Here is a 25,217-nt window from a genome sequence, read left to right on the forward strand (position 1 = left end):
TCAACTTGGAAATGTGCTTGACATTTATAAAGGCAATAAAATGGTGAATTCTGAGTATGGTACATACACAAAGTTGAAGGCACCTTGACTTACCCAAACATTAACAGTTCTGCCTTGGATTGAACCAAAGGCAAACAAAACAAATGCTGAAAACAGAGGCTTGAACCCTTGCATTTAGAAATCTATTCTCAACTATACAATCTTTATTCATCATGAATAAAAAGCTAATAAGACAATAGTGGTGTTGTGATGCCTAAAATATATTATTTCATATATTTAAATATGAAACTCCTAAATTTGCTTTTGTCGCCTAAAATAGTTTTTCTTAGTTGCGTGTACACTGTGCATTGTTGATCTATCTGAAATAGCAAATGTGTGCAGTCACCTCTTATATAAATGTGATTGATTATTTATTATACAAACACTTATTTATATACTCAATAAATTATATTCTTTAATTTCAACAAACTATTTATTGTACTACATATTCTTAGAGAAGTGTGGCTTTTTTCTGCAGATTTTGAGACTTTGATTGTCATAATTTTGTACTGCTGAGTATTTCAATTTGTGTGTTTGTGTAATGGTCTTAAAAAAAAAAAAAAGGAGTTACTTAATATTACTGGGGCGCTCAGTATTTTCTATACACAAAATCTTTAGGTCTTATTGACTCTTGTTACTGTACACTTCATGTTACTGCACATTTAGGGAAGCATATGTAACACTTACTGCTGTAAAACGTCATTTTTGGCCACTCAAATCATCAAAGCAAATACTTCAAGTTAAAACGCTGCTGGATTTCTCCCAGCGCAGATAGTTACGGTTTTTGCTCCAGACGTGGAATCACATCAAGTTGCAGATGGAAGATCTTAGTGAAGGACACGTTGAGTGGATCATGGTCAGACAAAATATCTCAGCTCTGATGATAGACTGCTATCAAAAGTCAGCATCAGACAGAGTCACCACAGGAACTGATGTGTCTGTTGAGCAATAGCTGTGTGTACATGGCACCCTGCTGCACTGTTTTCCATGCAAAATAAGGAGAAAAATTATTCAAACCTTCTCTACCTCATTTACTCACATAATACACACCCTGAGATACTCATTCATCCTTAGAGGAGGAGTGTATTAGCCCATTGTGCAGTGATTCCCCCCTAAATTATCCCTCTAAGAGGAGCAGCAAGCCATGTTGTGACATAATGAGTGGTAATCTGAAGCTACTCATAGTGTTTGGTATAGTGCATCTCTGCTGCAGTGGGTGGAAAGGGGATGAGGTCATTTATTAAGCGTGATGGTAGCATAAGAAGTAGGGATGTAGCCTTCGTCCCCGTTGTTCCTCCGCACTCGCGTCCACCCGTCGCCCTTATCCTCCTCCACTACAAACAGCACCTCCCCTTCTTGCATGGAGATGGTTCCCTCACTGGAGCCTGTGGACAGATGGAGGAGAGACTTAGAGGAAAAGAGGTGGGTACGATATTTGCAAGTGCTTGAGTGAAGCTGTATAATCGTACCTGGGAAATTATAGAGTGCTGTGCATTGACCAATAGGTGCGGCGAGTTCCTCTTCCTCAAATTCGTCATCAAATTCAGTGTAGATGGCCTGGGAGGAGTCAGTGTCATCTGAGATAGCTCCAGGACTGAAAGGAACATGGGAAAATTATTTTTATGTAAACACAATCTGATCACCATAACCAGATTAAAGCAATATAATGATTTATAGAAATCTTAACAAGACAGCTGGCATTTGCTTGTATTAATCTGAATTTTGTTTATTTATATCTGTGCATATCCACATTACCAAATACTTTTACAGTGTTTATTTACATAAGGTCCTGTGCAAATAAAAAAAAATTCCAATAGCCGTGAAGCATGTAAACCTCTTTTTCAAAATAAGGATTAATCAGAATACACACCATAATCAGAAAATAGTGTTTTCTGAAATAAAACTGACCTGTTGGGGTTATGAGCACCGTTATTGTTCAGAGAGTGTGTCGAGTATCGTATCGAGTCTCCTCGGCCCCCTGCTTCTGCGAGCCAGGACTACAACAAACCAAGACACAAGTGTGTTGAGAAAGTCTTTATGAAGCGTATAAAGATTTACAGAGAGTATTAAACTGAAACCTCATATTTGTTGAGTTCTCCTCTCAGTCTTTCCATGTTTTGTGCCGTCTGAGTGATCTGAGGTGCCAGACTGGCAGGATCTCCCATCTGAGGGTTCTTTTCATAGACATCTTTCATTTTACCCAGAGCCTCACTGCACAGAGATATAAATATATTTGTTTAAGATAGCGAGAGCTTGATTGTAACAGAGAAAGGCAAAGAACAAACAGTTATGGTTACTTGTGGCACTCAACACCACTGATTCCTCAGAGACCTGAAGAGCTTAGTAAACAAAGCCCGGACCCCGGCAACCCTGTGGATTCAGCTGTGGCCAGTTGTCATGGCGATAGTTGTCGGAGAGACAGCATGGCAGGCTACTCACCTCTGATCAATTTCCTTCTGCAGCTCCTTGCTGATGTCATCTATCTTCTGCTGCAAGCGTTTCCTGCGCTGCTCGGGAGGAAGATGGGTGAAGCCCTCAGAGTCCACAGGCTGAGGAGATGGGCAGGGAGATAGTGTCACTCACAGAGATTCACACAAACAAACAGCCACCCCTCCAACACCACAAGCCAAGCAGTGACAGATGTGAACCAGAGAGCCCACAGTGAGAGTTCAGATTTGCAGGAGGAAAAGCTGTACTGTAGCAATTCATCACCAGGGTAATTATACCATCTGTTATAATTGTTGCTCTTAAACACTACAGGCTGTGTGCTTTAACAAGATTTTGGCAACACATTTTTTCATTTATGACAGGTAAGTCAAGGAGAAATGCTTAAACAAGCTATACATAAACAGTTTACTCAAAAGGAACGTTCTGGGTTAAATAAAATTGTAGCTTTTTAAACACAATCTGTGGCATGTTGTCAATGACTACAGTCAGTATTTTTTTAATGAATCCATGCGGCATGAGGGGTTTGAAGAAGGAATGTGAAGCTGATATTTGTTACATGAAATATTCAGTAAAATGTTTCATATGTGCTCTATAAAATAAAGTCAAAATAATCCTTTCAAATTAGGACTACTGTTCTAGGCGTATGAAATTCTAGTTATGCATTGTTAATGTAACTGATGTGGTACAGAGTTTGCTCTATGTAAATAGAGTGTTACATGGGTTACATATCATTGCATAGAAATAGTGAAGGTAAAGCCCTAAGTACAGCTACTTTAGTTTTGATCCAAGTGCTTGGCATATGTGTACAACTGAAATCACAGTATACATTTGCTAGCATATGTGAAAATACAAGCGCAATACAGAGTTTGGGCCTAAAAACCAAAGTACATTCAAGTTTTTATCAGCATAGTACTCAACTCACACAGCTAGATACTTCCCAACCATGCACATGAATTTTTCTGCGTTAATTAGTTTGTTCAAAAAGTAGCAACACCAGCCCATTGTTTCATGGCTGAAAAAGAAACAGACGAGACGTTGACAGATGCTTGTGGTGTGAGGGCCTTAAGAGATACCTGAAGCTCTAGTTAAACAAAGACTGGTAAATAGCGCAGACACTGGACAACGATTAAACTTACTAGTGTGCATGTGTCAAGTATACTTAGAAAGGCAGTGCAGTTGCCTGTGCATATACGCTAAGCGTTTGCTTCAAAACTGAAGTATACTTTTAACTTTTGTGTGTTTACTGGCTTTAGATTATAAGGTTGAATATTACTCTGAGCAGCCAGGGTTGGTATCAACACTAGCCTAATGCTAACACATGCTAACAATGTTAAAATGTAATGGCTATACTATCAAAAAAAGATAGTTTCATATTTTTAGCATTTCTAGTGCTGTAGACTTACCCCATAGATATCCACCATAAGTGTATTGCTGTTTTCTGTTGTTTTTACAAACCCGAGATACAAATGAGGACAACAGAGTTAAAGTTGCATTTAACCTGGAATATTCCTTTGAGTAACCCACAATTAATTTATTTAAACCATGTGCATAGATTTAACAATGCAACTTTAAAACATGTCTAATACAGTACACCATAACAGCCTGGCTTCAGCATCAGTGCATATATTCTTTGTGCTGCAGTGTCTCAGCCTGGAATGGCTTGTCACTGTTTAAGAGCCATGATGGATAGTATTGTAAATTAACCCAGAGGCTGCTGTGCCTTGCGTTGAAAATGGCCACCTCTACAATAGTGAATGATAGAAAAACTGTCATTTCAGTGTAGAAGGTGGTCATATGTGAAATCCTCACAAGCAGAAAATGATCCGATTAAAACAGAGGGAGTGAAATATACATGTACACAGCATGCCCACACCACTTTAAAATGATTACCGTTAGCTTTTCTGGAGTAAACTGAGGAAAAGAGATATACACAAACAGTGTTTGATAAGCTGGCATCACACTAGCCGATTTCTTAGTGTCTCTCATGCAGGTCACTTCACTTTTGTCCAGTACCACATCTCACAAAAGCAGCTCTGACCGCAGTTACAAACACTAGTTTCAGAGTTTAAGCTTTTTGGGTGACCTGCTTCTTCATTAATTCAACTGTAGGAACCTGAGGTATCAATGGAATATCATGGGAAGAAGAATCATGATACATGATTATATTGGCACAGCCCTAGTTAGTCTGCAGGACCCATGTGTCAGTGACCATTGAGCTCTGATTCACCGAAATGATTCATTGAACAACTGACTTACTATTGTCCTCCTCAAATCTCACCCAAACAGCCCAAATGCTGATGGTCAACGGTGATTGTGTAAACATGCATTTTTCTGGGGTTCGCCCTAAACTTACATGACTAATAAAATAAGAATGCAGAGGCAGAACAGTCTATTTTTATTGAAAGTAAGTCATGTTTTCACAGAAGCTGACAAGCACTGCCGGCACACGAGTATACTACATGCCCCAGAGGGACAAACACACATCTCACTCACTCAAAGGACAATGTTACTGCATGAACTGCATCCTAATTCAATCTGACAACTTGTTACATTTGCATGGTGCTCCTTTTCTTATTTCAGCAAGCTTTATGTTGATTTGCTGCCAATATGGGATGTTGAAATGCATTGGAATAAGAGAGAAATGTCAGATGCAGTCATGTAGTTGGTCATCGAACTTCCATTCTCAATCGCCGAGCATGACAGACTCACTGACAGAAGAGGGTGAGATTTCAGCAACAGCATTCGGTAGGTGAGTTGGCAAGTTGTGACGCCTTAAATGTTGTTGTATTAGAGAGTGTGGCAGGAATAGGTGAAGAGCTGGTGTTGTTGTGACTGAAGATTAGTAGTGAAAGAGCTGTGATTTCTACTTCATTGTGACCACTACTCGGGCCCAGATCAGTGCTGCTGAACGCCTTAAAGAGATGTGCCAAAAACAGCAGCGCACAGGTTTAGTCATTTTGGTTGATCCCTGACCTATCACACTCACCGTTCTCTTGAGGGTCCGGAAGGAAGAGATTCGAGGTTTGACTGTCTTATTGATTTCCATCAAACAGTACGACAGGGGGTCCCGGCCAAACTTAGGGGAAGGTGGTCCGTTAGCGGGCGAGGGGGTGGGGGTTGTGGAGAAAGGACTGAGTGAAGACGAGGGGAGCTGGGACAGACACCAGGCACAAACCCAGAGGAACACAGGGACAGGACGGCAGGACAGGGATGGTGGGAAGTAGTAAAAGAGCCGTGATTTCTACTTCATTGTGACCATTCAGGTGCATGTGACCACTACTCAGACCCAGATCAGTGCTGCTGAACGCCTTAAAGAGATGTGCCAAAAACAGCAGCGCACAGGTTTAGTCATTTTGGTTGATCCCTGACCTATCACACTCACCGTTCTCTTGAGGGTCCGGAAGGAAGAGATTCGAGGTTTGACTGTCTTATTGATTTCCATCAAACAGTACGACAGGGGGTCCCGGCCAAACTTAGGGGAAGGTGGTCCGTTAGCGGGCGAGGGGGTGGGGGTTGTGGAGAAAGGACTGAGTGAAGACGAGGGGAGCTGGGACAGACACCAGGCACAAACCCAGAGGAACACAGGGACAGGACGGCAGGACAGGGATGGTGGGAAGGATAGGGAAGGGTAAAAACAAACAAAACACAAATGACAAGGGAAAAGAAAGAGACACCATCAAACACCTCAAAGCAACATCAAAACTGCAACGAGGACAACACTGGACCAACCTCAGCAAGAGCCAAGAGAAGCAAGACAGAGAATACCCAAACCCAGAACAACCCCAAATCCACAAGCCCCAACAACCAGCAATGCAATCAGCCAGATAATGCAGCAAACAATGGCTCCATCAGAAAGCAATTAATTCTTGGCCTTGTTCAATGGATCTTGTGGCTTTCAAGTGATGTTGGAATGATCGTGAAGATAAGATTAACGTACATGAACGGCACCACAAAAACTTTTCAAGTTGTGGTCATGTCAATTACTTTACCATGGTGAAGCTAATTGTTATTCGTCATAAATAAGTTTGTACAAACTTTGTGTACTGTTGATGAAAACCAGTTATAAGGCTTTCCAAAAAAATTAAGGTGCCAGGATTGTGTCATGGACTACCCATCATTCCCCAAACTACCCAAAAAAATTCCTAGCAGTCTCATGGCAGCACAAAAATTATGGCATAAACTACACGCCTATTGTGAATCCACTGATCTTCATTTTGTTGTCTAGTGCTAAAAAGGTTCCTGTCTTTGTCAGAAAAAAATACACAGACATTACACAAAAATATCTGTTTAATTCCAACCAAAGTCACTTGAATGCACATCACACTGAATTCATGATAGTCAAACTTATAAGTAGGAACTTCTCAGGAGAATTTGTACTGTTTGCAGAGTAAGAATCTTCAAATGTAAACGATCTCAAAAAAAGCTAATTACTATTAAGTTTTTTCCCACCCCATTATGGATCTAATAAGTGGAGCCACTTTTTGCCCAATCTACATTCAGAGGCTTCTGTTGAACTACATAGCAACAAAAAGGCCTGAACATGAAAGGAGTCCTAATATTTCAGTGAATTTGCTATGCATACTACCTCTGTTCCAGAACCAAGTGAGCTGTCTACAAAGGCAACCTCACAGTTGAGCCAACAGTTCACAGTTGATTTCAAAAGTAACTTGGCTAATAAGCACAAAAGAGTATTTGAAGAATATAAGTAACTAATGCTCACAGATTGATTCAAAGAGTCTGGCATTAGCTTGTTGCTAAGCTAACAACTTCCTATCCTTACACAAAAACACACTACAGTAATACCGGATGAAATCATGCATTAATTAGATGGAATTATCTATGTATATGTATATATATATATATATATATATATACACACACACACACACACACACACACACACATTGCATTATGTGATTATTGGTGTAGGATAAATGTGATGCTGCTTTCAATCATGTCCAAAACTAGACATCTTACATGGCAGCATAATTTTTTTCCCTACTGTTTGTAATAACTTTTACACTGGGAGTGCCTATGACACAAAAAAATCATAATTTCTAGGTGGGCAGCTTACTAAGTGGAACAGAGCAAATAGGTTTCAGCTTTAAATCTAAAATTGCGTCAAACAATCCACCAAATATTGATGTAAACGAATGAAGGCTTGGCGCTAAATAAGCATTTCCCCACAAATTGGTTATAGCTTCTCAACATTATGACTGTCTCAGCCAGAAAGAAAACATGCACAAGCGAGCAAAAAGTGAAACAACAAGGAATGAAGGAAGATGTTTGATTTTAACTACTAAGGATAGAGGAAGGAAGCAGATTTGCAGTGCAATTTTGGTTAAGAAAAAAAAAATTCCATATTTACCAACTTGCAAGGAAAAGAATGGATCTGCACAATGATTAGGACTGATTAGGAGAAGACTGGACATTTAAGCTGGCAAACGCTGAGGGTCATGTGAAAAAGCCTAATGTGTTGAAGAAGCAGGAAACTACATTATTGTAGGAGCAGGAAATTATGTTATTAATATGAAGATGAAGTGTTCTTAGAAAACACTTTAGACCTATATAGGCCTCTGGGACAAAGAGAGATCCATTGAATCCTACGCAGAGCTCTGAATCATCACATGACTGAAGAGAAGAAAATGTTTTAGTAATGCTTTGCCTCCGACCCTCATTTTAAGAGGATTTTTCTCCTTAACAACTTAACCAGATGCAACCAAGCATCTATCCTGATGACACAGAGTGCACAAAGGTGTCATTGTGATGGGACTGAAGGATATATTATACAGCATATAATAGCAGTAGTGTATGTGTGTTAAGGCCCATGGCAGAGGGAGAAGTGTCCCAAAGAAAAGCACAGATGCAGCAGAATGAGCACTGGGTCACACGCTGAGCTAAACAACAGAGCTGGGGGCTTTTCCATCCCCACTCACAGCCAAATAGCCATGCAAAGGGTGCATACTGGAAAACCTTAAGGATCTGTGTTGGGTACATCAGAAAGACTGAGAGTAAGGGGTGAGGAAGGGTGAAGGTAGATTGAACCATCATGCATCTTTCAACTGTGGCAGGGAGACAAAGGGTGCAAGAAACCACAGCTTTGGATCTAATACCTTTTCTAGTCAGACCTCTCAAAGACTTGCCCACAAATCAAACAATGTCTTGCCCTCTTGCCATCTCAAACCAGTCTGTTACCTTTCAGACTGTGACTCTCCTCTCTCATCTTATTGCGCAGAAGTGTCCAATCCTGATCCTGAAAGGCCACCTTCCTGTAGACATTAGCTTTATTAAACTTGAACTAATTATTCAAGGTTACTCGAATCTTCCAGACAAGTGTGTTTGGAGCTAAACTTGGGATGGTGGTTCTACAGGAGCAAGATTGGACACCTCTTCAGGGATAGGTACTGTAGAAAACCTGCAGATGCAGATTCTGATGGCTGGGTTCCAAATTGGTTCTAGCTGGTAAAATAATGGTCATGGCTCATTTAGATCAGGGGTGTTTAATCCTGCTCCAGGGGGGCCACCTTCCAGCAGAGTTTAGCACCAGCCCCAATAAAACACACTTGATCCAGCCAATCAAGCTCTTCAGTAACACTAGAAACTACCAGGCAAGTGTGTTGGAGCTAAACTCTGCAGGACGGAGCCCTCCAGGAGCAGAATTGAACAGACCTGATTTAGATGGTTGATCAGCATGGACAAGCTGATGGGATCTGGTTGAGTTGAGTAAACTAAGCTTTGGCAGGGCTTTTCCAGCAGGGTAAAAGAGAACTTTCCATCTCCACACAAAACAAATCAATTTCATCAGAAGGAACTCTGCCTTCAGAGAGCAGTGAAGCCTACCTTGCTCTTCTTATTGAACAACCGGAATGTTTTATTCTTGTTCTTGCCCAGCAGCTCTAGAGGACCTTTAGGAGTGCCCAGGCTGCTGTCCGAGGAGGCCCGGTTTATGCCCTGACTGTAATCCTCGAACTCCAGATCTCCTGGTCTCTCGAAGCCAGACTTGTGTTGCTCTATAAGAACCACAGAGTCCTGAATAACACAGAGAAGTGTTAGCTACTCCATGTGTTGGCATGCAGAGGGTTGTCTGCTCTCTCAAAGTGGCTGCCTTAATGCAAGGGTGTCTAATCCTTCTACCAGAGGGCCAATGTCCTGCTGAGATTAGCTCCAACCTGCCTGATCACATTTGCCTGGAAGTTTATTAGCTGGTTCAGGTTTGTTTCATTAGGATTGGAGTTGAACTCGGCAGGATAGTGGCCCTCCCAGAGAAGGATTGGACACCCGTGATTTATTGAGAGCAGGAAACGAAAGAGCTTTTCTTAAAAACACAACTGAGAACTCACATTCCTCTCGTTGACATTCGTGCCAGCTCTGGCTATGCCCTCCAGACACTTCCCGATGATGGGCATGACGTGACGCTCCGTGTCTGCAAACAGGACGTAACCCTGCGCCAACTTTTTGATACGTCGTTCATCCATGTCCTGCAGCCTCTGCAGTGACCAAACATACATATCAGTATGCACTCCGCAAGACTGCCTGGGATCATTCCTTCAGTAAGCTGAGAGGAACAGATGCGTCTCAACATGTTAGAACTGAGGCATGTGCTTCTTACATTGAAACTAAGAGGCATGTCCGTGAAGTAGAACTGATTCTGTTCTTTGTTGTACTTTTGAAGTTGTGAAGCGTAGTCGTTTTTACACTCCTCTGCTATGTGCGTTCGCATATGAGCCTGCTGTTTGGCCTACATTTACACGCAGAAGTAAAGATAAAGTGAAATCAGATACCGGTACATAAAGAGGAACAAGGAAACAACAATAACGCATTTGGATATGATGAAAATGTGATGGTAGGATGGAAGGATGTGCATGCAAGGGTGTGGCAAGACCTGTGAAACCTTTTGGGGGACATAAATACCTTCTCCACGTCAGCTTTGGTGGCATTGAGGTCCTGATCTGTTTTCTCTGCATATTGAGCAGCCTTCTCTGCTTCTCTCCACTCCCTCTCAAATCGCTTTTTACTCTACCATGAAAATAACATCCACCACATGAATCAAAGCGTTTACATACACAATGCTATTATTTTACCCCCAAATTAAGATTGTCATCATCATTTCCTTTCATGTTGTTCCAAACCTATTTCACTTTATTTCTTCCACAGACATATCACTACTGGCTATGACAGACAAAACAAAGGCTTTTTGCACCACTGAATTCAAGCTTGCTCCTTATGTCCCTATATAGTGCACTATGTGCCATTCAACAAATAGAAAATAGTAACTGTGTAAACAAGAGACTGATTTCAGATGCAGCTGCGTCTGTAGAGGGCAGAAAGCTTCAGATTCTAGAGAGAATTTGATTAAAGAGAAAATCTAAAAAGCTGCTAAAGTGAAGAAAGGTTTTATCAAAAATGTTGGTCTGTATTGGTGGTAGAGAGACCATACTTTCGAATGCATATATCGCAACACATTTAAATTCTGTTGTTATGTGCCATATTTCTGTGAAATAGAGCGGAATATTTCACTTGAAAACAATGCAGTAGGAGTGAAACATTTTAATATACAATATTATTGGATAACACTATTTCCCCACCATTGTTTGACCGGTTACCGGTTAGTGGAAAAGAGACTGGATAAAACACGAAAAAAAAAAATTCTTTTAACTATGGACATTTATAAATAAATATGATAAATTGTGAATATGTTAGCTTTAAAGTTGTCTGAAATATCTGCTTATTGTTAACTAATTGGTAAATTTCAGCTGCTTCAAGAGTATTTGAATGTGTGTGTCCGTTTACACTCCTGACCCTCACCTGGCCAAACACAATAGCCACAGAAACGATCAGCAAACAATCCCTTTCAATCCCCCGATACAACCCCACACTGAGCAGAAACAATACATACAAAAGAGCACACTCCACACAGTCAGCGCTTACGCCACAAAGAGACGTAACGCAAGCCTCTGACAGAGATGTAAACTCATCAAGCGCATTCTGATCTGGCTGTTCAACGACACGCTCAAAGACACAGTGGGACACACCACCCACAACAGTCTCCTTCACAACCTGTCACAGAGAGAAACTTACATTGTCAAGCTGCTTGTAGGTGCCCTCCAGATACTGTTGTGCTTTCTTGGCTTCTGACAGGTGCTGCACATTATAGAGAAAAAGAGAGAGTGGAATCATGGTCAGTGTGCTTTGGGCTTTCTAACATTAAATAGACATCCAGATTTTTACATTTTCTGAAGAAAAATATGAGTGCTGCTCGCTTCAACATGAAGTCTATGATTCATGAGTTTAAAGTCTGCATGAAATGGAAATTCACTTTTTTAAATGTATTTTCTGAATGCATGTTATAGATCTTATTATGAACGATTCATCCTTGCATAGGTTTCTTTTTTGTGTGTCTTTGTGACTTTTAATTAAAATCACTCAAAATGCCTAATCTTTTTGTCTGCTTAAACCCACCCCTTTTTTACAATTGACTGCAAGCTCACATTTAGATCTGCCTCCATACAATCAACAACCAATGGACAGAAAGAAGTCCCTGCCCTGCTTTCTTCTTTTTCGAAAATCCATTCTACTCGAATGTGTATCACAATACAGCAGAAAAGCTCTGGTCTCTACATTGCATTTCACCGCGACTTTACAGAGTGGTTTTCCAGGGTCTTGCCATATGGTTGCTAAGGTGTTTTGAATGGATTTTCATTATTGCTATGAAGCTCCAGTTAGATGCAAGGGAGGTCGCTTGGTCATATACAAATAGTTGCTAGGGTGTTTGTTTACTGGCCCACCTAAAAGTCTCTGACATCCTTAGCTCTAGATACTCAGGTCTTTCCTTCTATGTACTGTATATCTATGTGATTTTTTTCACCCATTTTGTCATCTGCCAGGCAAAAATATGATGCTTACAAAAGAAATAGCACAACTCTCTCAAACAAAACATATTTACCTCATAAATCTAATGTCATAAATTCATGTCTGCAGCAGAAACATGTTGGGTGGAGTTTAATACTTAGGGTTAGCCATTTGTTCAAATACCTAACTCTAAGTATGAGCAATGGTAATAGCGATGTTTGCCTTAGGAAGCACTAACAATAAAACAGTGTCCCATAAATTCCAAGTGACAAACAAGAGGAGACAGCTGAGGTTATATGGTGAGCATCTACTGTTCTTTATGAAGATCACCAACGCATTCCTCTGACAGTGTTGCGCAAATCAAACTGAGACTTCCACCCCAATAGACTCGAATGTTTCTTCTCAAACAAGCAGTGTGACATGTTCTTCTCTGCCTCATGCCCACAATCCCCCTATCTGTGTCCTTCCCGGCCCTCTGTCCCACAGCATACTTTATTTTAAGCCTGGCCCAGTTTCTCCGTCTGCCTCTCTCATTCTCTCACCATCTTGCGCTCCTGTTTGAGCTCCTGCAGGTACTTTGTGAGTTCGATGCAGATATTGATCATCATGTTCTCAGCGATCAGCTCCCTCTGGCCCGCATAGTCGTTCATCTCATTCAGGATGTCCAGAAAGGCCTGGTGATTGGAGAACCTAAAGAAACGTGATACGAATGAAATACAATGTGCATTGGTAGTAAACGAGACCTATTCAGTCATTTGTGATTACTGCAATTTGAAAAATCATGCTCATTTGAACCACTTAACGTATGAATCATTCATTTCAGAGCAATTTGGGAACTGGTTTGACCAAAACAAACTTCACTATGGGTTGCATGCAAGTTTTACTCTATGAATCAGATATGTATGCATCAAAGTGTAACTACAAAAAAAAAGAAAAAGAAAAAAAAGTATATTCACCACCATGATTTTAAGATTTTACCAACTTTTCCTGGCCTAAAATCATTTTATTATTCTTGTAAAAATTATTATACATGCAGTTTTTATGACCTTATACATTTTATATACACTTTTACCTTGTTATAATTTGTGGAATAACAAGGTGAAAGTGTATATAAAGTATTTAAAAAAACAGGGTATCTGCAGGTTTTTTAAGCTCAAATGTAAGACTTTAAGACCTGCACAAATAAAATTAATACCATATGAGCAGGGTAGGGCAATGTCTATGGTAACATATTAAACTGCAAAAAGACTGTAAAAAGTATGATTTACAGTTCAGATACAGGTTTTCACAAAAACAAAAAGTTTTATAAAATGATAAACTTTCAACACTTTTAAACAAACTTTTTAAACAATTTCAACCTTTAAAACATTTTTTAAAAAAACGGATGGGTCAAAATTATCAATTATTATTATTATTATTATATTAATTTAAAACAATTATTATCAATCAATTCATTATATTAATTAAATATCATATAAATATATTTTACTGTCTTAAAGGGGTCATATGACGCGATTTAAATTTTTACTTTCTCTTTGGAGTGTTACAAGCTCTTGGTGCATAAAGAAGATCTGTAAAGTTGCAAAGACTAAAGTCTCAAATCCAAAGAGATATTCTTTATAAAAGTTAAGAGTCAACCACGCCTACCTAAAACGGCTCGTTCTAACACGCCCCAAATAATGTTCTTTTTAGCATCATCACATGATCCCTTTAATTGTTTCTATTTTTATAATACATTATCTTCTTGTCAATCCACCAGTTCACATTTACAGCTCTGCAAGTTTGCTGCATAAAAACATGGGTTGATTTTCACATTGATCTGAACAAAAACAGTAGACAGGCTTATTGAAAATGCAAATTCATTCTCTGCCAGCAGGAGGCGCTTTCAAAAGTTTACAAAAATATTTTTTTGTAATATCTAATATAAATATTAAATATTACAAAATATATAAAACTTTAACATACAAAATATACAGTATATAAAATATGATTTTTATGACAATAACAACCAATAATATCATAGCTCACTTTCACAATCCAATAAAACCCTGATGAATAAAAACTATTTTCAGTTTCACTTTGAAATACACCACATTACAGTGGTTCAATGTGTTGCAAATGTAGTTTCATCATGGTTGATTTAAATAGTACCTGTTTTCCATGAGTGACTTCATTAGTTTTGATTTCCAGAGGGAGCATACATAAAGTCATTTACAGGTGTATGCGTTTGTTTGTTGAGTTCATGTGCTTTTGTTTGGAGTCGGCAACAGCCCCATAGGTACTGCTGCTCAGTCACCGTAGCAACATCAGACATAGCTCAGCGTACCACAGTGATCTGATTACAGTGACTGGGGATTTGTCAGCTTTCTTCTCTGATATCCCATTGTTAATGTTAGACAGTTCACTTGTCATCACAATTGTGAGGAAAAATAAGTCAATTATGCAGCTTTGGAAGCGTGCAAAATTACCTGCATTCCTGCTCTTCTTTGCTCCCTCGTTTAGGGCTGTATTTCTTAGATAAATTCCTAGGAAACAGAAAAAAGACAGTGCCTGATGGATCAACTACATCATAATAATGTCATTTGCAAGCGTTCAGTTTCAAATAGCAAACGGTTGCATAATATGCCACGCTGCAGTAGTCCTGCTAGAGCAGGTGGTTGTGAAGCATTTACATGTGACATTGTGTGCAGAGCATTTGTTCTTTCCAAAACACAGACATCAGGGTATTTGGGGTATGTCACACGGAAATTTTCTTCCCATTTCACTAATCAGGCACAAAGGGAGTTTCCAGTGTCAAACAATTTTTCTCTCTACACTGAATGTGAAAACACTGCGTGACGTGACATGATCACAATCAGAGAATGTTTATATTTATTTTACAGTCATCCTGAAGCAAGATTTTGGACGAATGAAAGTTCACTGTGGGCAAGCACAACAATACAGAAATATTGCAGGAATATATCAATGACAAGACACTATTTCTTTGTCTGGCCCTATTAAATTTTTTTTTTTAAATACATTAGAAATGGCATTCATACATACATTGACTTACAAACAACTCTTATATGATATTTTGGTGTCCTGATGTCATAATGAACAAAAGACTTTAAAAAAAAAAAAAAAACCTTATCAAGTAGTTTGGCAAAATCTTTTTATTATTGTTTCCTAGAAACAAAAACAGCTTATTAATATTTGGGGGGGAAAAAAACATGCGGAACGGTAAGGGAGGCAACCAAAATGCAGAAAAAAAAATATATAAAAAATTATATAATACAGAGCACCCCTGCAGACTCTCATGACCAATAAAATATTAGAATTTATTTTTTTGTGTGTTTTGGGTGAAAAGGCAAGGTAAGTTATGTGGTGTGACACGCAAAAATGATTTTTATATTTTCATATATTTGGAAATATAGTTTTTATTCAATGTGTAAGAAAATATATTAATATTTTTACTTAACTGTTATATACGACATTACATTTTTGGAGTCCTTAAAGGGATAGTTCACCCAAAAAGGAAATCATTGACCCACATGTCATCAGTTACTCACCCTCATGTCATTTCAAACCTGTATGACTGACTTTTGTGTTCCACAAAAGAAAGAAGATATTTTGAAGAATGTGGGTAACCAAAAAGTTTTGGTTCCTATTGACTTCCATTGTATTTTTTGTCCATACAATGGAAGTCAACAGAAACCAAAACTGTCTGGTAACCAACATCCTTCAAAATATCTTCATATATATACGTAGTAGTAAATCATGATGGAATTTTCATTTGTTGGTTTACTTTCCCTTCAAACGTAAACTTTTATTGAAAAGTTAAATATTGTTATTCCAAAACCAAGCCAACATAAATTCAAATTGCAAATCTTTATTGTCATTGACCCATAAACCAAGTGATTGACAAAATGCAAAATGTCCTGCCATTTGTCACAGTCAGTGAAGACAGAAGCTCAGACTTACATGGAACATGTAAGGCTGGTTTCCATTTCCATTGACCAATTACAATGGCGTAATCGAAAGAGCTGGACTTCAAAACAAAAGTAATGAAACGTGTCAAAAAAGGAAGGCCATTGTTCTCAAAACCAGGCTGCATTTCTTTCCTCCTTCTGCACATGAGAAGTAGAGGCAGACGCCAATGCTAAGCTGCTTTCCACACTTTCACTCTATTCATCCACATCCCCTCAGTCATATGCTCGTCTGCTCCCACTTCCTCTCTTCTCTTACAGCAGGAGGGAGGACAGAAAGAGGTAGCGGGTGGAACTCCGAATAGTCTGGCAGAGATCAAGCAAGTGTCAAGGCCTAGTCATGAATGAGAAGGGGTGCAGGCGCGGATATGCTTATCCTCTGGGCCGAGGCCAACGCTACAGCTCAGAGGTGCCAACAAGTTCAGTTCTGCCCCAAATAAGTCATAAGACACGAATATTTCACAATCAGACACAGCTCTGGAAAAAAAACACAACAGCATGCATACTCATGTACATGCTAACACACAGCTATTCGAACTGGATAGCCTACATATTAAAATTTCTTACCTTAGTTGCTTGGCGTAATTCTGTTCGATCTCTGTTCGCTCCTTTACAAACTTCACATATTTCTCCACCAGGTCCAGCCCAGATTGTGTGTGTTTATCAATGATGTCATATTGGTCCTGCAATACAAAGTCAAGACTAAGCCCTCAAATAAATGTGACAAATGTAACTTTTTTTATTTTTTTTTGATTTGTCAGACACTGATCCAGATCCATTAGATTGTGATGGACTGACTACACTCTTCATTCTTAGGTAGCTGTTGCTCCTTAAACAATAATTAAAATTTATGAAATTATAATGGGGAAGCATAACACTTTCACTGTATTGATTTTCACCATACCCTACTCTAAAACTACAAATACTGAAAGTATTTTGCAATATATTTGTAAGAAACATGAATTGGAGGAACCCTTGACAATTGAAGAGTGTGAAAAATATAAGAAATGTACCACTAAGCAATAAAACGAGAATCTCTGGATAATGAGCCTCTGAAATCATGACCTGTCAGCCTAAAAACTGGTGAATCAGCCCAGAATCACAGGAAACACAGTCTTATGAATAATTATGACACACTGCATGTCATCGATGTATAGCGCTTCACTATGCCACATCCTGTGATGCTGAAACACTGTAGATTTTAAATCTGGAAGATAAAAATTGTGCAAAATAAAATTGAAAATGATTTTTCCCCCCTAAAATTTTAGATTAACGAATGTTCTCTATGATTTGCAAAACAGCATCTGTTAATGTCGCAGAAAATCTAGTACAGTATTTCATGACCCTTTAAAAAAAGTTGGTCTAAATAGATAAATGGCTGCCAAAAAAGGGAACAAAAACACTCATGAGACGTTGAAACACTGCAAAACAGCTAATATGAACCAGAAAGGACCAGAAAATGGGCAAACCACAGAGATTTGGTCAGTTAGAGGCCTAAAGATGAATCAGAGTTTTGAGCTTTTTGGTTCAACGTAGTTGCTTTATAAAATCTCCCTGATCTTCATTTTTAAAGAAACATCAAGATTTCAAGTTCAGGTTTTTCGCCATTTTTTAATCTACTTTGCCATCACTAGTTATTACAAATGATCCTGCAGAAATGAATGTTTAAAAGTACAAATTTATATTACATGCAGTCTCTAATTTAATATGAGCCATTAAATGCTGCATGCATAATAATTCTAAAATAGAACTAGTAAAATGCTGTTTAAAATAGCTTTAGGTTAAATATACCATACCATGACTTTTCAGCATCCAAAAAGTATTTCATGAACAATAAGTGTGCATTCATACAGTACTTATACACTAGAGAGAAATGTTTTTGAGGGTTGCGCTTTAGGGGATCTTGTCCAAATTCATGTAATCATGAAGTTGTTAAGGTACTTCAGAAAACATCAGGATACATGCAGGGCATGTAGTTTCAAGTTTGACTAACCCCAAACACTGGTCAGAGCTCCGCATAACATATTTAGAGCCGAAAGCTAGCATCAGATTGTGTAAAGCGATGGCCTGGCCACACCAGCTTCCTCACTGGAATCAAATTAAACTTTTTTTTAATTTGAGAACAGAGAAAGTGAAAAAGAGGAAGAGCAGACAGCCAATGGAAGAGTAGCCTATTGCAGTTTCTACAGAAACAGCTAGACTTAATGCCCAGAAACTGTCAAATGGTAACATTAAAGGGGGCATATGATGTTGCTAAAAAGAACATTATTTAGTGTATTTGGTGTAATGAAATGTGTTTATGCGGTTTAAGGTTCAAAAAACACATTATTTTCCACATACTGTACATTATTGTTTCTCCTCTATGCCCTGCCTTTCTGAAACGCGTCGATTTACGTCCCTTACCATACTGTGATGCCCTGAGCGACGATTCAAAAACATTAAAACCCATTAAAAACGAGGCATTTGTTGCATCCAGTGGGAACATAATTACGGATTATAATGATTTATACTGTCTTTTTACGCAAAGAGAAAGGAAAATTTGAAATCGCATCATATGACCCCTTTAATCATTATATATATATATATATATATATAAAATGTTTTTTGTTTTTTTTTACATAGACTTATGTTCAAAGGTTTGAAATTATTGAGTCCATATGCTCACCAAGACTGCATTTATCTTCCTCAAAAATACAGTAAAAATATTATGAAATATTATTACTAATTAAAATAATGGTTTTCTATTTTATTATATTTTGAAATGTAATTTATTCCTGTGACTGCAAATAAAACTATTCATTTATTTATTTATTTTTTTTTAAACTTACTTACCCCAAACTTTTGAATAGTACTACATCACAAAATTGTTTCCAAAAAAAATATTAAGCAACATAACTATTTTCAACATTGATGATAATAAGAAATGTTTCTTGAGCAGCAAAACAGCATATTAGAATGATTTCCATAGGATGAAATACCAAAATAGAACTTTGGGTCAAATATGGACTAACCCAACTTTTGGGTTAAAAATTTAATTAAAAAATTTAACCCAACAGCTGGGTTAGTCTATATTTGTCTATAGTAGAGGTCGACCGATTGATTGGCCGGCCGATTAATCAGCCGATTTTTTGAATTTTTTAATTAATCGGCATCGGCCGATTGTGCTGCAAATTAGGCCGATTTATAGGCAGGCGCACCGGCGGGCAGCTAAGCGTTGTTGTGGAACTCCCTCTGGGGAGGCTGCAGGAGACGAAGCAGCTCACACAACACTCTGCAGCCGTGGCTTGTTCACACACAGCTTCAGCTAATGGCAGGGCAAAACAGACCATTTCGAAAGCGGAATTACGTTTTACCCTACTAGAAAATATGCCGGAAAGTTATCATATTCATAAGTGCAACAAGTCATTTGCATGTGAATGTAGAAACACGTTCAATTCAGACGAAACTTCTGGGCTGATTATAACGTGCACGTTAACTTTCCTCATGAAATGTGTGTGTAGGTCCGACAATAGCATCCACGATGTCATCGTTCGTGGCCAGTGCACTCTTAAGCAGTTATGAGCAGCAGGCTGTGAAATATGTGTGAAATCTTTTATTTTTATCACTATGGCCATTTGACTTATAGCAGTGTCCAGTGTTTCCTATACATTGAGTTATTTGTGGCGGCTCATCACAATATCAAAACTGACCGCCACAAATAGATTTTCCAAAAGGCTTATACTTCGTTGAATAAAATGATGTTTGGCTTCGGCCTCGGCCAAGAATTTTCATTTCGGTGCATCTCTAACTACTACTACTACTACTACTATTACTGTCTTGTACCCTGATGAAGGGGAAAAAAGAATAAGAAAATCAGCCAAACATATCGGCCAAAAATCGGCATCATATATCGGCCATCGGCTGCCCTGATTTCTAAATATCGGCATTGACATCGGCCAGTGAAAAACCCATATCGGTCGACCTCTAGTCTATAGGGTTACAGGGTTAGTCTATATTTGAAACAACCCAGCATTTTTTGTGTAATACTTCATAATAGGGCTGCACGATAAATCGAAATGGAATCGAGATCGCGATTCGACAGAAGCTGCGATTGTCATGCGTATCTTTCAGTGAAGCACGGTTCTGTGCTCAGCAGTAAATCTCCATCCAAAGGCCAGAGGGCGCTCTCGCACTGAAACTCCAAATACTGCTCCATCTGAAAGCACGTGATGATGATTTCTTGCTGATTACAGAACCGGCTTTTTTAACAAAATGCGCATGACAATCGCATTCGATTAATCGTGCAGCCCTACTTCATAACATTACTTTTTTACTGCATTTCTCAAATAAATGCAGCCTTGGTGAGTATAAGAGACTTCTTATAAAACATCTAAAAAAAAAATCTAAACTTTTTGGTTCCAAACTTTTGACAATTTTTTTTAAATATAAGGGTAAAAAACAAAATCTAGCTGTTTAAGTATTTTAGAGCTAAAAAAAAACAAAAACATTCACTTGAGAATTTATGACTTTTTATCAAAATGTGTTTTGACGAAAAGTTGAAAATCCGGGTTCCAGGTTTTCCATGACCATAGGAACCCTGCACTGCTGTGATCATCAAGTGTTTCAACACTACATATGATGACATTGAGAAAATAATCTTCACATTATATAGTACACATATTATTTACACCCATTAATAAACATCATGCCATCCGCAATGCTGATGCGAGTTATGTGAAAGGGCCATTAATGAGCTGTCCTGTCTCTGCCCACACAGAGAACATCCCAGAGATTCCCTGCCTGTTCGCAACCTATGATCCTATGAAGTTATCTGTGGGAGGCAGGGGGTTCCTCAGGGCTTTAAACTCATCCTGCCACAAGCGTTTGAGCAGACAGGACACAGGAAGTGGAAGTCTTCTACCCTTCCTGCTGTATTTCAGTGGTGCTCAACAAAAATATGAATATCACATGCTATTTCCTACAGTACGCCCGAAGCAAAACAAAAACAGACCTAGGGACTAATTTGACAAACATTTGTCAGCATTTTCCCAAAGAAAAAAAACAAACATTTGAAACGGTCCAGTTTGGCTGTGTTTTTCCCTTTTCCCAGTTCCTTATTTGGTGGGGCAGTGTGTTACATTTCAAGTACGGGCCTGACCATTTTTGAGAGCCGATATCTTGAAACACCCCCCACCCCCTCAGTACTACCTCCATCCGCCTGGACCTAGATATGTGTTTTGAAGTGGGAAGGAGGGAGGTGCCTTTGGGATGACATTCCTAACAAGCCAGGCCATGTCCTGACTCCACCTCCTCCTCCTCTCTCCTCAAAATGGAGACCATTAATATAGAACAAGAGAAGAATTCCCTACCCCCTCACAACCCACTCACTCGCAAAAATAGTGCTTTTCAACTTCATTCAAAACAAAGCCACAAGAGGCAGTTGTTTATGTAGACGATAATCACAAGATAAGCTTCTGTTTGTATGCAAATATTTGTACATCAAATTTGTACATAAATGTTTGTGTTGACAAACCAGAATGCCAATGCGGTAAGAAAAGGAATGTCACAAAGAAATGTTAATACCCACAAATCAGAAGTAATAGTTTTATTATTTATAGAGACATTATTCTCATTACTGTAAATATAGTGTTGAACTTTAAAAAAAAATCAGCATCAATTAAATTCAGCACATTATATACAACTGCGATGTATATTTAAAATGGTATTTTAGATATTATATTATTTATTAATTTATAAATGAAATGCATTTAGTTTTTTTGCATTACAGTAGGCTACTGAGAATTGTCTTAAAAATAGGCTAAATTTTCACGATTGACTATATAATTAATTTATAACCAAGGCATTTCTTGACAGTTCTTAAAATTCACATGAAGAAATAAAATGTTCAAGGGTTAGTTCATCCCAAAATTATAATTTTGTCATCATTTACTAGCTCTCATCGATCCAAATTTATAAAACTTTGGGAAATCTTTGGATATTTTTCATATTTATCAGTTTTGTCTGTCTGTTAGAAAGTCTACATTTCTAAAAAGTAAATAAAGGCTAAAATTTCTAAAAAGTATATAAAGGCTTTGGATTGATGGAGAAAAATAACTTTTAAAATATCTTCATTTTTGTTCAAAGAGGAGCAAAAAACTAATGGGTTTGGAATGGTTTTGTGGTTGATCTAAACCTTTAATGCAGTTTATTCACTAAAACAACTCTCTAAGATTTGAATCAGCGGTGGCTTCAATCAAACTTCACACTGACTGCTATCATCACAATCTTAAAACCAACAGAGATCCCCTTTGAAAACTTCCATTCAAGCTATAAAAACAGTCCTAGGCATAATTTACAGCAGGGTTCCTTCTATCTGTAGCATTGTATTCAGCCCAGTCTTGACCCCTCCCTTGTACTTTTCCGCTATCATTAACTCCTCCTTCCCATAATGCAAAGCTATTCTCCCAGCCTGAGCAGAGAGTACCAGTCTACAACCTCCCCAATACGAGAGTCCACAGCGAAATGCCACTGTCCTTCGTCATGCTCTAATGACTTAATAAGGAGCCTGCTGTGCAGCATTTCTCAAGACATTCAGAAAGAATTCAAACAAACACTAAAACCAACAAAAATTAGCCACTCTCTCATCGGTAAACGTAAATCTCGAGCTGCCAAAATAGCTAGTGGATTAGTAGCAAAATGAGTGGACAGATGCCATAGTGTAGCCATGGGAATGGCACTTAATGACTAACCTGACCAAAACCAATTAGGTTAGACATTGCTTAGAGTGACGGTAAACCAATGCAAGACTTATGAGAACCACTGCACGCACTTCCCACCCACCAGGAATGCCCGAAGAAACAAGTCCACACGAACCCTAGCTTTCACTTCTGTTTACTACCAAGCTGAAACTACTGTAATTTCCCAGGCTGGCAGTGGCGTCCCTCAAAAAGCATGGAAAAGGGAAACTTTCTAGTGAAGCAGAACACCAAAATAAACAGTGATATGAGCTGGATGATGCGTTTTTATCAAATTAGGGCAAAACTAATTAGGCTGGTGCAGTAGAAGATGGAAAGGGGACAGCGGACAGAGGCCTAGGGGGAGCAACAGCAACGAGGTCAAACAATCCCCACCCACTTCAGCGCAACGCTCCATTTACACACTGCAGGCATGTAAAATCTGCCTTTAGTCAAAAGATGTGGGAACCTCTGTGCAGATGGGACGTTATGGGATGGCGGTCAGGGAAATGGGGCAACTTGATGAGCAGGATGAAATACAGGTGATGATGATGCAATCAGAAACATGCGCTGACTCTGTTTCTCTAACCCAGTTCTACATTGTCAAAGAGCTTTGAGTGCTTTAGTTGCTGGCAACAGTGGACCCTAAAAATGTGACAATTTTGGACAAATTCAATGCTTCAAGCAAACCCAGTTGGTGTCACCAAAGAAAGATCATCAATACATGAGCTATTCTTTGTCAGGCGCCACTGATAAGCAGAGACTGCTTATTAAACTCCTCCAAATGATCTACAAAAAAACACTGAAACCAAACAACAAGCTTTGTAACATAAATTCTTAAACAAGCAGCTAGCACTTCTCATTAGCAATACTATTAAGCCTGTCTGAGAAGATAAACAAAGCCAAAACACCTTTCCAAAACAGCATGAGACTTAGAAAAACAACCATACACACAAAATAGTGGTGTTAATGTCAAAAGTTGTTGGTTATACCTCACCTATACCTTATTAAACAAACAACTATCCCCTAAAATAAAAAATAATAATAATTAGCTAAAACAGCTAGATAGATATCAAAATATTCAGTATTTAACACTGAGTTTAGACGGATAGGCTACACTGATAAACGGTGATACTGTTGTTGTTGTTGCTATGATTCTGCTCAACTTTGAGTTTAAGCGGATGTTCACATTAAACGTGGCAATTAATCGAATTAAATGGTGACAACTGACAACTTCAAAAAATTAGGTCATAATATCTGCCAGATAGTCTTTTGATGCATTTATCCTCCTCCACGTTGCAAGTAAATAGTCATAAATCACATTTATTTACGCCCGTGTAATCAACTGAGAGGATTTGGATCGCACCGCATCGGATAATATATTTCTGGGTACAGAAGGATGAAACATAAACCATAAAACCCTATCCTCCGAACTTACCCAAAGCTCAGTGCCCCAGTCCATGTTCCCAGCTCTCCTGCCACTCCACTCTATTAGGCTGAAAAGTTATCCCAACTTACAAGAGTAACAGATGTCCAAAATAGGATCAAAGGTGGCGAGTCTTTTCTTTTCCCACATTCACGCGCAACGCTGAACAAATCGCTAACGTTACGGATCTCCAGCGCCAGCTACTTTGCGGTGGCACAAATACTTTTCGCTGCAAAGCGAGAGAAGGATCAACTGGATTTCATTGCCGCGTCACTCAGTCCCAGATCCCTCATTCTTAAAGGAGCCGCCGGATACAGTTTCCAGCTTTCAGATCATCTGCAATAGTGATGCGCGGATGAGCTAAAACGTCACCCGAATCCGCAGCTTCAAATAAATTATCCACCCGCCAACCGCCCGCACCTGTATTTTTGTCTGATTTAGATAACCGCACCCGACTGCATGTCTGCAGGAGTGAGAGAACTTCATAAACAGAGACCTTGCTTAAATTATTAACACCACACGGCAACAATCATTAACAATGCTTCTAAAAACATCTTGTTCATTGATTAACATTCATTTTGCATTTTGCTTTTTTATACATAAGATATCACAAGGGTCAGTGAGATAACGTGTTGGGATCTATTAAACCATTAAAAAATACATAACATTTGACTTGCTTTCTTTCTCTCTCTCTCTCTCTTTTGTGGGGCTTAAAAAAAGACTGAAAGGATCTTATTAAAAGGCTCCAAAAAAGCAACTTTTTTTTTTTTTTTGCAA

At 38.7% G+C, this 25,217-nt stretch overlaps 1 protein-coding gene across 2 annotated transcripts; it reads right to left on the reverse strand.

The window, feature by feature from the left end:
* trip10a (thyroid hormone receptor interactor 10a) lies at window positions 1-24,756 on the reverse strand. 2 transcript variants are annotated; one of them, XM_016571290.1, is made up of 15 exons: window positions 24,453-24,756; window positions 16,869-16,984; window positions 14,805-14,861; window positions 12,879-13,026; window positions 11,566-11,628; window positions 10,399-10,503; window positions 10,097-10,225; window positions 9,828-9,974; window positions 9,328-9,516; window positions 5,870-6,034; window positions 2,479-2,588; window positions 2,118-2,250; window positions 1,948-2,036; window positions 1,509-1,633; window positions 1-1,424 (listed from the first exon to the last, which is right to left on the reverse strand). In XM_016571290.1, exons 1-15 carry the CDS (start codon window positions 24,474-24,476, stop codon window positions 1,273-1,275), a joined length of 1,752 nt encoding a protein of 583 aa, XP_016426776.1. In that variant the 5' UTR covers window positions 24,477-24,756; the 3' UTR covers window positions 1-1,272. The 2 variants fall into 2 exon arrangements, with proteins under 2 accessions (XP_016426776.1, XP_016426777.1); XM_016571291.1 differs by lacking the exon at window positions 5,870-6,034 and having other exon boundaries at window positions 24,453-24,754.
* Between the last annotated feature and the right edge of the window lie 461 nt (window positions 24,757-25,217).

Source organism: Sinocyclocheilus rhinocerous, unplaced genomic scaffold, assembly GCF_001515625.1.
Source record: "Sinocyclocheilus rhinocerous isolate Xijiao unplaced genomic scaffold, SAMN03320098_v1.1 scaffold3609, whole genome shotgun sequence".
In the NCBI taxonomy this organism is placed as follows: Eukaryota; Metazoa; Chordata; class Actinopteri; order Cypriniformes; family Cyprinidae; genus Sinocyclocheilus; species Sinocyclocheilus rhinocerous.

What these genes read in the sequence shown, in the direction of transcription:
- trip10a (XM_016571290.1), bottom strand. Translation starts at nt 24,476, where the DNA reads ATGGACTGGGGCACTGAGCTTTGG. An exon ending in GAGAACTCAACAAATATGAG is followed by an intron (nt 2,037 to 2,117) that starts GTTTCAGTTTAA and finishes GGTTTGTTGTAG; the next exon opens with TCCTGGCTCGCAGAAGCAGG. An exon ending in GGTGCTCATAACCCCAACAG is followed by an intron (nt 1,634 to 1,947) that starts GTCAGTTTTATT and finishes TGTTCCTTTCAG; the next exon opens with TCCTGGAGCTATCTCAGATG.